The 16,572-nt window shown below is 30.1% G+C and overlaps 2 protein-coding genes across 5 annotated transcripts in view; both read right to left on the bottom strand.

Moving 5' to 3' along the window:
- Positions 1-739, bottom strand: part of LOC127143781 (diphthamide biosynthesis protein 3-like) — a 51,026-nt gene extending 50,287 nt beyond the window's left edge. For 2 of the 4 annotated variants that reach the window (XM_051083176.1, XM_051083173.1), the window contains exon 1: positions 305-727. In XM_051083176.1, the coding sequence (XP_050939133.1) occupies positions 339-596 (258 nt within the window). In that variant the 5' untranslated portion in view covers positions 597-727 and the 3' untranslated portion in view covers positions 305-338. Of the gene's footprint in view, positions 1-304 lie in introns of all 4 variants that reach the window. The other 2 variants (XM_051083164.1, XM_051083170.1) reach the window with 2 other exon arrangements.
- Positions 740-3,469: 2,730 nt separating this feature from the next.
- Positions 3,470-7,088, bottom strand: LOC103495197 (protein JINGUBANG). Its single transcript, XM_008456666.3, has one exon. It carries the CDS (start codon positions 6,914-6,916, stop codon positions 5,504-5,506), a length of 1,413 nt encoding a protein of 470 aa, XP_008454888.1. The 5' UTR covers positions 6,917-7,088; the 3' UTR covers positions 3,470-5,503.
- Between the last annotated feature and the right edge of the window lie 9,484 nt (positions 7,089-16,572).

Raw genomic sequence — 16,572 nt, 5'->3', positions numbered from 1 at the left:
ATTTATCACAGGGAAGGGGAGACAAACCAATTGGATATTTTATGACGCTAAAGCTAGGCCTACACAGAGTTCTAAACTAATAACGTACGTGAAACTGAGCTACATAACACTAAACATCTTCCTGAGGGCTGGAGGGGAAGAAACATATTCCAAAACTTCAAATAAAGTCCAGATTCAGACATGACTGTCCTCCCATACTCACAGCGATTAGAAAATAGGCATATCAGAATATGTACGTATGAACAAGGAAACCTAAAAAGGAAGGAACCACCGAAAGTATCTAAGAAGGGAAAAAAAACATTACTTCCGAAGTTTGAATCGGTTAATAACCTGAATTATTAAGCGACTACGATAGGGTGTTGTTTAGAGGGCTCGAGTCCTTTGTTATTCTTCTGATTGGAGTCATCCAGAAAATCTTCCATGTTGTAGATGACTGTGATGTAAAGAGAGCAGCTAGGGCACCGAGCAATCTCTTCACCGAGCTTAAGATCCTCCTTGGTGATCTGGAACAAGTCGCCGCAGGGGCAAGGGTACGTGAAGGCCTGTAGTTCCTCGTTCCAGTCCATGTCTTCAATCTCCACGTCGTCGTAGGACATGATTGCTGAGGTGGATCCCGAGGCGACGGCGAGTGAGAAACGCCGAGTTCGGAAGGTAAAGGAAGAAGATGGAGGGATTTGGGTTTGTGTTGGGCGCTCCGAATTGATCCGGAAAACCGCGTCCAATTTACCCTTTATTTTTATTTATATTAAATAATATTTTATCATAATTAACAAATTTAGTTTTAGAGTGAGAGAATATGAATATTGGAAATTCGATTAGGAATTCGAAATTGGTCCATCCAATTGATGGGGACTGGATGGATATTAAATTAAGATTAATTTTGAATTAGTTTAATTTAAATGTACAATAAGGTGAAAGTTGGAGTTTGTTAAATTTTATTATTATTATTTTTTTTTAATGCTTGTGGAATTTGGTGAAATTTCTTCTCAACGTAAAAATCTCTCAAATTTTTTTAAGCTCTGTTTGTGATCAGAATCAACAACATTAATTACAAGGAAAATTTCAAGCATCAACGTAAGAGTTTCAAAACTCTGAATTTCTTTTAAGCATATTAATCTTCAAAATTGTGTGTTATTGGACCCAATTTTCTATACTCTTTTAAAATCAATCTTTGTGGGTGTACTTATTGGACACATTTCACCCATGAAGCTAAGAGGGAGTACTATGGGAACGGTAGGTCGACTCATTTTTTCCCATCAACTACACTTAATATTACAATTATTGCCTTCCATTCAATATTCAATTTGTTCTAAATATTAATAATATATATTAGGTATTATTCTATACTTCAAAAAACAAATTGTTTTCTATCCCCATCTACAAACATACACCTTCAGTGTTGATTGTCATGTGTCAAAGAATCATCATCTCATTTGTTGTTTATGTATCTCAAACATAAACCTTGTTATACTCTCCACTATCTACACTTATCTCTTGGCTTATAAATAGAGATTTTTGGTCAATCTTGTAAGGACACACAACATTAATGAAATTTCAAAAAAATTGGAAGATAATAAAGATTCTTGGAGCATTCTCAATATGGCGGATCATTTTCACGGCATATCATACCTATTTTAAATTTTATTTAGAATTGAAATGCTATATGATGAGTATGTTTTAGTTAAATATGTGATATATGTAGTTTGTGATTTGATAGTTTAATTTAGATATATTTGTGTTTAGATTTAGATTTATGCATTGATTAAATTAAAGCGTTATAAAAACCCATTTAGGGTTGGAATTTTAAAATAACTGGGACTTCAAATGAAATGGATTCAAAACTATCTATCTTCTTATTGTGTTATAGTTATTGCCCTTTGTTTTTAATTGATGAAGTCAAACATATAAGATTCTAAAACATCAAGTTTGCACAAATTATATATTCGACTATATACCAATGTTTAGGGTTCAAAAACAGCTATAAATATCGAACATATGAATTCTTTGATCAATATTTCAAGGGTCATATCATCTCCTTACAAATTTATTTTAGAACACTACATATATATTAAAATGAGTTGTGTGGCAGCGAAGATGATGGATGGATCATGATGACAATTATTGTTTAAAGCCAATTAAGGATACCAATGAAGAATTTGTGCAAAACGTCGTTGGAAGGTTGTCATTGGATCATATTATAACACCAACATGACGAAAGGAGAAAATAATACAAAGCTGTTCAAAGATGTGTGGTAATCAGTGGTGTCAATGGGGGTGTTTTTTTCTCCTTCTCTGCCTTGTAATATGAACCAGTGGTAGAGGTTGAAGAAGATGGATATGATAGTTTTCATATATTAATGCATGCAAAGGTGATAGCTCCTCAATGTTCTCTCTACGCACATTCGTCCCTGTAAGCTATCAATTCATATATCTTTCCCAGCCTGTTCTCAAGTACAAGAAGCAAGTAATGACCCAAATTATATTTGAGTGCAATCTATATAACATCCGTACTTCTAACTTGCTTTTCATCTCTGCATAATGTTCTGATTTGCTTTATCTACGTAAATAATTAAAAAAGGTTATAAACTCAATATCTAGTTTAAAAGTTTATAATTAAATGAAGGATCTATAATTTAGAACTAAGCATCATCGATTTAGTCGGAAGTAATTACATTTGTCTAGTTTATAATCCATATTTACCTAGAAAAAAATTGGTAGGTTTTTCAATATAAAGTTAGACGTGAAACCAAATTTTAAAATTAAAAAGAAACAAGTTAGAAAAAATTAGCTTTTTATTAGCTTTTAAATTCCATTAAAAACATACACAATTTTTTAATACATTTTAGTTTTAAAGTTTAGGATTTATTAATTTTATATTTTTATTTTAAACCATGGTCTAATATTTATAAATTATATATAAAATAATAACATTAGTTTCATTTTAGTTATGATAATTTACTACTGATGTGATGTACACTTGTAGCCAATTAGAATTTATCAAACATTAAAACACAGCTAAATTTATTGGGGGGGGGGGGGGGGGGGGGGGGGGGGGAAATAAGGAGAACGGAAAATATATCATATTTTGATTTGATGGTTACAATGTAATGTATGTTTAAGATAATATAACCATGATTTCAAATAAAATATGGATTAGATTGAAGGGTATATCTTCTAATTCATAGATGGAAGAGTAGTATAATAATATGATATTATACATATATGATGTTAATCGATTGATGAAACCAATATAGATATAGAAGAATCCACAACATCAACGCTTTCCAATGGGCGTAGAGGATATATATATATATACAACACACAATATTCAATTAACCGCAGTAACCAAACCCGTGTGCGGACACACAGACTTCTTCAATTCTAACTTTTCCCTCGAAATCATCTCCTTATAAACCCTAAACCAAACAAACCCATTCTTCATCATTTAATTTCTTTCTTCTTCTCCTCATCCTCTTCCCTATCTCTCTTTTTATGAAGATTTCACCCACCTTAGAGATGTGCATGAGCCAGCTCGCCAAATTCCGAGATGGATTTCTAGCTAATTCTTCTAGCCGTTTCTTGCCCACGCTCACAACCACAGATCGCCGTCAGATATCCATCCAGGAGCCTACCAAACAGAACAAACCAATTGCAATTGATGATCCCAAGCCCAAGGAGGTGATTCTTTCGGAATCCACCATTTTCTTGCTAATTGATCGGTTCATTGTTTGGTGACCCCGCTGTTGATGGCAACACTAACTTAGAGTACTTTTCTAATGTTAAACTCTCGACTTGTCTTTCTTTCTTTCTTTCTTTCTTTCTTTCTTTCTTTCTTTCTTTCTTTCTTTCTTTCCTTGTAAATGCTGTTTTTGTGTGGAATTTATGTTGGATCTCTCTTTTCTCTGCCATTACTAAAATCACACAAATTTGTGTAATAGTAATTGGACATTAATAGTAACACTTTTGAGTACGTATACCAAATCACACAAATTTATATGTAAGAAAACCCTTTTTAAGACCAACTTGTGTAATAGTTTGAAACATTGAGACGAAAAAAAGTCTTTTTCCTTTCGTTTGCCTACCTATTTTTTGCAATTTAGTTCTTGAAAAAAAATCGAGGAAAGTGAATTAATTCTTCAAACTTATAGACTATAATATGGGTAAAACTGGATATGAACCATAGGAAACGACTGCCATAAATGTAGGGGGGGAACAAATGTAAAACTCCCATTTTAACAAATGTAACTAATTAAAAGTGGTTTAAGGATCAAATTAGTTTTCAGCAATAATGTAATTACTAACCATAGTTTTTAATGACAGCGAATTCGCGCCAATAGAACTTTATTGTGCGTCTGAAGGAAAGATACAAAAAAAAGTTTCAAGGTTTTGTTAGCTAATAATCCAACATCTCATTTTACCCCTTACTCCCATGTTTCCTTCTTAATTTGTTATGATGAAAGACAATATCTTTTGCAATTACAATTGGTCTATTTTGTTACAGTTATGAGGGGTGGTGGGTCGAAGACTAGAGGGTTTCCATTGTCCTTTACTCTACCGCTCATTTCATTCTCTATATCTATAAACTTCCTGATCATTTAATTTTGTAGGGATCAAGAATTCCATAAACATACAAAATTAAGAGAATTTGATCAGAAAATCAAAAGTATTAGATTTGAAGTTAGAGACAAAAACCGTCTGTGGCCGTTAATATGAGGTGGTGGGTTTTTCAGAAAGGTGAAATAATAACTGATGACTAATCAGTTAATATTCCTTTCCCATTCAAGTATAAGTATACCTCACGTTAAGATCCACCAAAAAGATAAATAAAACACATACCGATGGTATATATTAATTTGTAAAGAAAAATAAGGTAAAATTCAAGAAAAGGAAAAGAAAAAGGTGAAAGAGAATATTACACCTTTATATTACTTCAAGGATAAGCAACAAAACATTTTGTATTGATATATATATGAGCGTAAAATTTTTGTACAAAAAGAAAAAAAGAAACAACACACACCAAACAATATAGAATCTTCAATCCAAAGCTGCAACGAAGCAACCCCCCTCGCTCCTCTCTAATTTCTAATTTCCAAAACATCAAAACGACACGACACAAAGGAAATAAATGTCCATGTCGGCTTGAAAATTCCCAATTTACAAACTTCTTCAAACGACAAACACATTTACTAACAAAGAAAAAAAAGACTTTTCACTTTCATACCTGAAAAATTCGGTATTCACAAACCGCCACCCCCCAAAAAACTGTCTATTTGCAATCCAACCACATTATTTTCGTTTTCCTTTGGATTCTTTCGTTTATCTTCCTCCGTATTTACACGTGGTCGCAGCGGATTTCGTGCAATTCCACGTGGCGTGGTTTCAATAGCTTTGTTGTATTCAGTTGCGTACACCCTTCCGCAGGAAATCTCCCAACTTTTGCAAGTCCCCCAAACGCCATGCAAAATGAAACGCCCCACTTCTTCTTCACCGTTTTCTGCATTTACTACTTCTTGTTCAAGTACGTCCTATCCGCGTCCCGGAATTTCAACAGCTCCGGCGCGTTCTCCGCCACGCGCCACACCTTCACCGACCGATCTAGGCTACCACTGTACACAATCCACCGCCGCTTGCGGGAGCTAATTCCGTACGCCTTTTTCACATCGCTTTCCTCTTCCGGTGACGATGGCGATTCTTCTTCATCTTCCTTAACGGCTAAGCATTTGACCGGTCCTGAGTGGCCGGTTAAGACCGAAAGACACGTGTGAGATCCTGTGTTCTCTTCCCTCCGCCACACGCAGATGCTTTTGTCTGCCGATCCACTGAACACCAAGTTTCCGGCCGTCGCTAAACACAGCACAGCTAGTTTGTGGCCGCGGAGGACGCCGCCGTGTGATAGATGCTTCTCGCTCTCCCAATAATTCACCACTCCCTCTGAAGAGCCGCAATACAAAACTGCCGATGATTTGTTCACAACCAACGCCGTTATCGCATTTTCTTGCTTCAGCAACACCTGAACCAGAAAATGCTTCGTACCTTTCCCCTGTAACTCTCTCCGCCACACCTTCACCGTTCCGTCAGCGGATCCGGTGAACACGAGGCTTTCTAATCCCGATGCGACGGCGTTCACGGCGTCATCGTGAGCGGTGATTGATTCGAGGCATTTTGAATCTGCGATTCGCCAGACTTTCACCGTTTTGTCCCAAGATCCGGAGTATAAAAGCCCTAACTCCTCGTTTAGGCTCATCGAGGAAATGGCGTCGAAATGCTTTATACGGAGGACGTTGCGATTGCGCCGGACTTTCACGTAATTTTTTGGATTCATTGAGCTTTTGACGAATTCCTTCAACGTCGGTAAACTTCCGATTCGGCTATGAGATTTTGGATTCTTGGACGAAACTTTCCAGATACGAATCTTTCCGTCTTGATGTCCCGTGAAAATTCTATCTCCACACAAAATTATGGACTTGACCAATCCACTATTTGATTTAAACCCAGTATACTCCTTCAAATTCTTCCACACACGAATGTTCTTGCTATCCGATCCAGTGTATAACAAATCCCCCGCTACCGCCAAGGAATAGACATGACCTTCCTCACGCACGAGAGAGCCGATGAGACCACTCTGAGCATAAAATTCGTCGTCGTACAAATTCATCCCCGAGCGAAGGGTCCAGGGAGATTTGGAATAGGGCGAAGTGGACTGATTCCATGGAGACATCAAATACGGGGAAGCATCACCACTGGGGGGCGATTTGTCGTAGTTATACACCGGACTAGTGGCAGCAGAGGCATTGCTGTGGCGAGGAGAGAAATCGTTGTCATCGGCGGCAAAAATCGCCGGATCGGACTGCAAATAAGCTCCAAATCGCTTCCGATTCAATCCATTATTATTATTACTCCGTGGTTCCATCACCATGGCTGCTCCACTTCGTACCTCTCGAATCCAAAATGAAATGGTTCGAATAATTGTTAGAGAGAAATCAAGAGAAATGTAATGTAATGTAATGATATGAATAAGAATAATATTGGGGGGGTTTGTTTTTGGTTTTGTATATTATTTGAAATTTGAATGTTTTTCTCAAATGAAGAAAGGGAGGAAGGAGGGTGTGTATATATATATATAGGAAAAGAAATTATTGGAGAGAGAAGAAGGTGGTTGAATGACACGTGGTAGAGAGAAATAATAATCTGAATGAACCGGAAAACCGGGTGTACCGGTAACATGGTAGATGAATTTGGTGAGAGGGAAAAGGACCAGGATTTTAATTTCTCCATATTTAAAAATAAATTAAAAAAAGCGGCGTTTAAACTTCACACGCTAATTGAGGAATGGAAAAAGGAACTAACGTTTTCAGATTGGGGTTTGACTTTTGACTTTTACATTTCCAGAGATAGGAATACGGTGTCGTTCCTTCTCCACCTTCTGTTTAAGGATACTCGTCCAGTCTGCGTTTCTTTTTTTTCTTTTTTTTTTTTATAAATGGTCAATTTTGTTCTCTTTATATTTTTAATTCAATATTATTTCTTTTTGAGTGCGTGATTAGGCAGGCGGCCTTCTTTCAATGTGATTCTATTTTAGATTATAAAAAAAAAAAACAATTTATGTCGTTTATAGTCAAATGAAAACGATTTTGCACTTTTCAATTTAAGCTTTTTTCCTTTCTAGAATACTATAATTCACTTTCAAGAAAGCCTAATTGTGTTTAATCAATAATAATTAACCTTTTAAGATTGTATGTGTTTGATTGTATTGATATTTTAAATTAGAAAAACAACCTAGAGATATGAGGTAAATGCTTCTTGAAAATAATCAATTCATTCCAATCAAGTTGAATTTAGTGAATGAAACACTAATTACTATCTAAAAAAACTTACAACTTCGTTCTACACACAAAAATCACACATCGCACATATGTGCTTTGTCAATAAAGACCATTATTGCCTTTTAATTCATTTAACTCATGGTAGAAATAACAATATTATAAAGGAATATTAAATGTGCAGTTGAAAAAAGAGGGTATCAAAAACTCTTTTACCGAATAAAATCAAATTCGAGCTTTTTACACATATTGCATAAAAGTCTATTTCTTTGACTTTAAAAACTCATCAAATTATTATAAATTATTAATTTCACTTCTAAAATGGATCTATATTATTTTCTTATAATGCCGACTACCACATTAAATTCTAATATCCAAACCAAAAAGGCAAAAGGAGATTGGATAAATTCAAATTATACAACAACAAAATAATAAATAATAATAAACACTTTTGTTATATTTACACTATTTTAAAAATAGTTACATAGATTTTATTATAACCCTACAATTGCTATCTTTGTAATCACCCTTTTTGTTATAATTAAAGATTTGTTTTTGTCTTCCTTTCTTATCAAATCCTTGACATTTTTTGTTTATTAATTTTTATTTTCTTGGAGCACATGCATGTTGAAGAAAATACTAGGCTGCCTTAAAATTCAATATTTATATATTTATTATTTTGAATCTTTTTTCTTCTTTTTTTTGGTTGTATGTTTTGTGTATGTATTATTATTGTATATTTAATTTAAACAAAACATGTTTGGGATTACTTATCATCAAAAACAATTTTTATTTAAAAGAAAAAAAAAACCTTTGAAAACGGCATGTCTCCAAAAATTGAATGTAATGGTCTTTTCTTTTCGACATTTGTTTCTAAGAAATATAAAAACAAAAAAATCATTTTACAAACGTGCTTTGTTCATCGATCTTAAAACTATAAAACAACAAAGATCAAAAAAATTGAAATTACTTTTAATGTCTACATATTATGTGATCAAACGTATAAACATGAATCTTAAAAGTTTTTCATATATTTATTGTCTTATTGTTCGTAAATGTCTCCGTTTTATTTCTAGTTGAAAATTATTTTTTCCTAAAAGCGATTTCTTCCAAATTCATTATAACAAAAAGAAAAAGGTTTTTTTAAATGAGAGGCACCAAACATATCTAACTTATTTTTGCTAAAAAGAAGTTGAAGTTTAGCTTTTTTACGCTGTTGTTTGATTTATTTATAACCTTATAAAACTTAGAAAATTTTGACTTTGGATTTTGTAAATAATTTCTAAAAAAGGTATATATCTTTGTTAAGTGTCTCTAAGATCTAAAGTTGAAAAAAGAAAAAGGAAATCTCACTAAGATCTACGATATCTATGGTTAAATAAATGAGGAAAAGACTTTAAGAAGAGAGTCTCCTATTTAGAGGGTTTTGTCATCCCATTTATTAATTATTATTTAAAGAGATGAAATAAGTTTTTTTTCCTTCTTTTTTTTTTTTAAAGAAAAAATAGAGAGGGAGTGGAGTTTGGTAAATGGAGAAAGAGTATTTTCTTTTTTTCACTCTCACCCAACACAATTGAATTTTAATTTATTAAAATTACACTAAATTAATTACAACTTTATTTTTTAAAATTACAGTCCTAACAATTTAGTTTCTCATTTTATCGTTTTCAAAAACTAAGTTTAGAATGGTTGCTTATATATATATTACCCTAAATTAAAAATTTGAAAAGAGATATTACATGCAATTAAATATATACTACACATTAATTAAATGTTAAAAAGAAGTATTAACCTTCTTACTGCACTTGAAAATTATTAAAGGACACATTAGAATACAAAATTTCTTCAAAGGGATAAATCAAAGACCACCTCATCATGTCTCAAACATGTATGTAGTATAATTGCTCAAGAATTGGCTTTTATCGTAGCATGTGTAAGAAACTCCATTTCTAGTTTTAGATGAAGAATTGTCTTATCGTCCTAGTCAAGTCATTCATTATGACATGTTAGAATGTAATTCATCTTGTAGATCCCTTTTCATCATTTTCTTTTTAATTTTTGGACACAAAGGACATCCCAAGTATATGAAAAACAAATTATTCTAATAACCATGAATGTCAAGTCACATCCACGTAGTATATCAAATACAAGGATCAAAAACCAAAAAAAAAAAAATGATGAATCCACTATTTTCAACTTTCATTGTGGCACTATTAATGTTTAGCATCTTATTTCAATATTGTACTTTCAAATCTGTACGATTGTTGTTTTGAATTTTTCAACTAATAATTGACATAGACATAGTTCATGAACTTAACTTAAAATTTAATATAATATTTTCTAATAGTATTTATATTGAAAAATAGGCTAAAGAGTACTTGTACTTGTTAAATTGTCAAACTCCCATAAATAGGGGTTAAAAGGAAAAGAAGAAAGAAAGTCAGTCATGGTGTTTGGTGACCCATAACCTTTCACTTTTTATCCCCACCACTCCCACATAGCCACACACACACACGTAAACCACTCTTATCTATCTATTTATCTATCTTTTAGGAAAACGCCGGTTCACTTCTTCCAACGTCAACGGCCCCCACGCCCACGCGCCGCCGCAATTGCCACGTGACCATCATCTCCGGTTTACCTTACAAAACTTATCTTCCCCTATCTATGATTAAAAGCTTCGCATTTTAAACGATTTTGAAAACCAGGTGGCGTTTTTATAATCTATGTGACGAATGAGGGAGGCCCACGTGGTGGTGCTTATCGTTGGTTTTGGTGCGTCAGCATGACTTGAGAAGTTCGTGGAGAGTTTCAATGGGTTGGGGACAAAGATTTATAAATGATTGAAGATAATTATATGTATATCCGACACTTGCCTTCTTTTCTGCCTCTCACTTTTCATTCTCCTCTTACTATTTTTTCTCCTTTCTATTTTTCAATCATTGGAATTTGTTTGTTTATTTATATATATACATAACTATTTTAATTTATTCAACTCATTTTAGATATATAATGTTTACCCTACTTAATTGGTTATTTTAAATAGTATCTATTATATAGTTAAAGGCGATTGTTACCCTCTTTTTACATAATCTTCCTCTCAAATTCCAAAATTTGTAATTATTACTTGCTAATGTTATAAAAATAAGTTTGGTAGGTTCATAACTATTGTTACATACTCTTGTTTCATCTTTCACCTTAAACTTCGAGTCGATAAACGTTGATTTAAAAGGTATATTTTTCAATTTTGATGTTATCTCGACATTAAAATGGATAGTTAATGATTCTAAATCTTAATCTATATATATATAAACAAATCTCAAATTTTAGAAATTAAAATCATAATAGGTTTAGAGATTTGTTATTATTTAATAATAATTATTATTATTATCAGAATGTGTTTTCAAAGAAGTAAGAAGTTGAAAAGAAAAATAATGAAAATAAAAAATGAAGAAGAAGAAGAAGAAGAAGAAGAAGAAGAAAAACAAAAAAAAATTACCTAAAGAAGAGGTTAATATATAGGCATTAATTAGTTTGGGACATTTGGAGGCTCAATCGAGCTTCCCACATTTTGTTGAATAGATATATTTATAATATAATAACAAAAATTAAGTTATTGATTATATTTCATTATAAATATTTGAATTTCATACACTATGTTTCTTTAGATTTTAAACTTCCAGAAGCTATAGATCTTCTGAGTTTTCAATTTTATGACTAATGTTGTTTTCTAGAAAATTTTAGGGTATGTTGGATAATGTTCAAATTTTCTTTTTCATTCTTTCAAGAAATAAATTTGTTTGATGACTCATGCATCCATTTTCTTTTATTTCTAAAATTTAAGAGACCTTTTATAAACAAGAATTTCTTTGGGTTTTGCTTTTTGAAGATTTGGTCATGGATTCAACAGCAAAGGTAAATAACTTTTCTTTATTTTTAACTTTTATTTTTAAAATATCCAGTACCAATATTTATATTTTATTTTTGTTTAAAATTTTTAAAATAGTTATTAGACATATTGGAAAAAGGCCCCTAGATTGTATCATAAAATCTTTAGTTAATTACTAAATTAACAATCTATATGTTAATTAATAACCCTACATATAATATAATATAGAGCGGTGCAAAATTTTCCCCATTTACATATACACAAATTATCTGTCGTTGAAACTTCAAACTAGAGATTTTATATATTTTGATAAAAAAAAAAGACCAATTATTGATCGATTTTATATATTTTGATTAAAAAAAAAGACCAATTATTGATCTCCTTTTAATTTCTTAAAGCTCTCTCTAATGAAATATTACATTTTCTTTTTCTATCTACATTATAAATGTGAAATAATTTCTTTCAAATATCGTGATATATTAATAATATGCTTGCTAGCTAGCTAGAGTGGTATGGAAAAAAATTGTGTATTTGTTAGAATATTTAAAGGAAAAATAACTATATATCTTTAGGGAAAGAAACTATGCCATATATATGAAGAAATAAAAATATTATTAAAAAAAATAATTTTTGGTACAAATACATCGAGATTGATCTAGTAATATAATAAAATCTGATATAGCATCACATACTTGGCAAAAAGAAAACGAATCCCAATAAACTATGTAGGAAAATTATATATGTTTTACAAATATTATATACACTTTTTGTAGGAAAATAATTAATTAAATTGAGAATAATTGACAACTTTATGATTTTTTTTTAAATAAATATTTTAGGGAAAGAGGGAAAGGGTATTATTAATATTAATAATTTATAACACTTGTCTGTCGGATTGAATTGCTGGCTAAAGTTGCCTACAAATATTTAGGTGATGGAAAGCATATATGCCCAAATTGTCACTTATATTAAATAAAAAGATTACAATAATTTTAATATAAAATGAGGTACAGCTGTTGTATGAAAAAAAAAAGAAAAAAAAAGAGGTTGTTGCTTTGGCATATATATATAATAAAAATCATGTAGTTTTGTACAATGTGTCGATGCAATTAATTTAACCCTTTGTAATTGTGACCAAAAATGGCAACACATTAAACCAAACCATCCATCTTCCAAACACAATAAAATTACCTATTCAATTAAATTTGTTATAATTATATTCACTTTCAAGGAAAACACTAATTTTAATCATATTTACAAGATGTGTGTAAACTTTTACTAATAAAGTTAATAACAAATACTTGGCCTAAAAACTAATCAAAACATAAAATTGATAATTGTATAAAATCTTCAGAATTTCTAAATTTGAACAAAATTCCAATTCCATGCTGTTTTAGTTTAAATTAGATCTGATTTGTATATATAACGCATATGTCTACCATTCACTTTAATCTATTTGATATTGAATTTATCTATTTATTTTGTGAAAATGAATGTTAACCCCGCATCTTCTAATAATATTGTTATTTTATGTAAAATTCACAAGGAGACAAACAAAGTATAGTCATACATTCATGACTCTCTCTCTCTCTCTCTTTTTCTTTTTTTTTTTTTTTTTTTGAAGAGCTTGATCTTTTGGTTAGTTGTTGGTTTGTTCTTTTGTTGTTTTGGTTTATAGATTAATGTTTAATTAAAAAGAGTTCACCATATATATATATATTCTTTAAATAAAATAATATTATACATAAACATAAATATTATTGAAAGTAAATGTTGCTACACATGATTAGAATTTGGGTTAAACATGATAATATTGAAAGTTTAGGATAACAAGATCAAATTCATAGACGTTTTAATCTTGCCGAATTATTGTCAAATCAATGATATCTACTAATTAATTCCCTTTTAAAAATACTAATTGTCTCATTTGTTATAATTATTAGAATGACTTTTTTCTCTTACAATATATCTATGGAATGAATTAATTACCAAAGTATGATTAATTTGAGATTATGTAAAGGAATCAAAATTTGCCACATTGCAACCCTCCTAAGTTTAAAAAAAAAATGAGAGAAAATACAATAGGTATGTTAGGCATCATTATTATACAAATTTAATTAATCTTTGTTAAATGAACCCAATAGTTTAAAGAAGCTTAAAGCATAAGACAACAACCTTTTAAATTTACTTGGAGTGTCGTATACGATTATACTACGTTTTTAATTAGTAAAAGAATAGATACTTTTATCTTTTACTAAAAGTTAACTTCTTATTACATATCAAAAGAAATTGATAAGTAATGTAAAAACATCTTTTATAGCCTCATAATTTGAAATCAAGTTGTATAAATTAAATAAGACAATGTATTTTTAATTTTAAGAGAGTTGAATATTTTGTATATAAGAAATTGATTTTAGAATCATGTACATCACTTAAATAAATAGGCTAACAAAAATGTATATATATTTGCCTAAAGAAAGCAATTGATATGATTAAGAAGAAAAAGAGGACTATTGAGTAGCTGACGTGGGAGTTGAGAAATGGTGGATAAGAAGCCTAAAGAAGATGAGGAGTCATTATTGTACAAAGTCCTTCAAAATGGGTAATATAGACTCATTCCCCCATCCTCTCCTTTTTATGGGACACGTGGCATAATTGTCTTTAGATTTTTAAATTCATTATAACATATGCAATTTAAGATTGTTTGAAATTTATGTTTTTCAAATTGGGTTTGAATGAATCAACAAAACACCATGTGGGTAAGCTAGGGATCCATTAATTTAGTCTTTGTTGGATAATATATGGATGGATATATTTATTTGAAATATTAGGATGGTTTACTAACCGTATCTTTGTATAGTTTTTTTAAAAGCACTTTTACAATATTAAGTAAACTATTTTGTTTTGAAAAATCTTTAAAAAGATAACGATTATTTTAAAATAATAGATTGTAGAGTAGATCAATGCATCATTAAAAATTAAAAAACCAAAAGTGATTTCTTACCAATAAAGAGCCTTTAAATTAATATATTTAGGATTTTAGTTAAAAATAAGCATACGTGGCACATTTTATGAGCCAATAGTTACGTAAAGAGAAGATATTTTTAGAAAAGTGTAAAATATCTAATTCTCTTTTATTATTTCAATTTAATTAATCTTTAATGAACAATTAAATCAAATCAAATCAATTCAATTAATCTTAATGACCCCCTAGAATTTAACATCTCAGTACGATGTCATAATTTTGGGGGTAAATTTCTTATTTGATTAGGCCATTCTGATTTGTTGGTTTTTAGAAAAACATTTACTTTATATGGGTGTTTAAATTCAAACCAAATTATCAAAGCTATAGCATAACACTTACACAAACATTTATAAAACAAACATACACACAAATCTTAAGATCCTATTTGATAAACATTAGACTAATGAGAAACTAACTTTGGAAACATTTTTTTGTTTCTGGACTAAAACTTTGTTAAAACCAAAAATTTAGATTCAAAATGGATAATACAAAGATATTTTCAATAATAAAAAAAAAAACAAATATAAAGAATGATGAAAATATTAATGTATATATTATAAATGATAAATTGAGATGTGAACAAGTGGCAAAGCGGATTACACAATATTATGTATAATTATTTTAAACATAACCATATAATTTAATAACTGAGAGTCAAAAAGTGATATGATCATGATGAATTAAAAAAATGAAATGAAATAAAATAATAATATGCAATAACACTCTGATTTACTAATTTGCAAACACGTCTCCAAATACAATACAACTAATATACAAAACCTACCTTTCCTGGTCTTTCAACAAACCCATAACATAAATAATTAATATCAATTTTCTTAATTGCTTTTGTTTTAATTTTTCTGAAGATTTGGTCTTTTAATTTATATTTTCTAAATTAAAAAAAAAAGGGGGGAAAGAATAATAGTTGGGAAAATGGGAAGCAAAGAAAACTGATATAACTTTTTTTTTTGCTTAATTGTTTATTGTTTTAGTTTAATTGAAACCCCCGAGAAATATGACAATTTTGCCTTTTGTTATGTGTGTGAGAAGCAAGAAATCTTATTATTCTATTCTTGGTTTCATTGGAGTTTATTTTGGTGACAAGTGTGCATGCCATTTAGTTTTGTACATTACTTTAAACTATTATATGATGTATGTATGTATCTTTAAACTAAATAGTATGTATCTTTAAACTATTACATACATATATTATGTATATATACATATATATACACACGTATGTAGGTACCCACTAAAGTTTAACTCAATTCATATTTGAATGTACTAGTAATTATGAGAAATATGTTGTTTAAATTCTTTTACCTCCAATTGTTATACTAGATATGTATATATTAATCTCTATATACTCCGAGATGATTGATATATGTAATTTTTGAAAGTTTAATTATAAACTTATAATTTATAAATATTACTTATTAGTAAAGAATCGGTTATTATAAGGGTGAAATGACAACAAGGTGACCAAATTGTGAGGTTTTTTTTTTCTTTTGAAATATATTTTCAAAATTCAAACCAAAAAGTATTTTATATTTGGAATTGGAATATTTCCAATGTAATTTATTTAAAAAACACAAGAGTAATATAGTTAGAGAAAAAACACATTTTATTAAAATGAAAAAATGGAAGTATAATTTAGAAACCAATTTGTGTGTTTTATGAATAATACTTACCTCTATTGGTTTCTTTGTTTTATTATCTATATTTTAAGAGCTACATTTTAAGAGGGTTTTGAAAAACTAAAATTAAATTTAATTTTGATTTTTTTAATATAATTTAACTAAAATTCAAAAGGTTAATTATAAAAAGGAAAACATATA

This window comes from Cucumis melo, chromosome 1 (genome assembly GCF_025177605.1).
Source record: "Cucumis melo cultivar AY chromosome 1, USDA_Cmelo_AY_1.0, whole genome shotgun sequence".
NCBI lineage: Eukaryota > Viridiplantae > Streptophyta > Magnoliopsida > Cucurbitales > Cucurbitaceae > Cucumis > Cucumis melo.
This window is presented reverse-complemented; position numbering and strand designations above follow the sequence as displayed.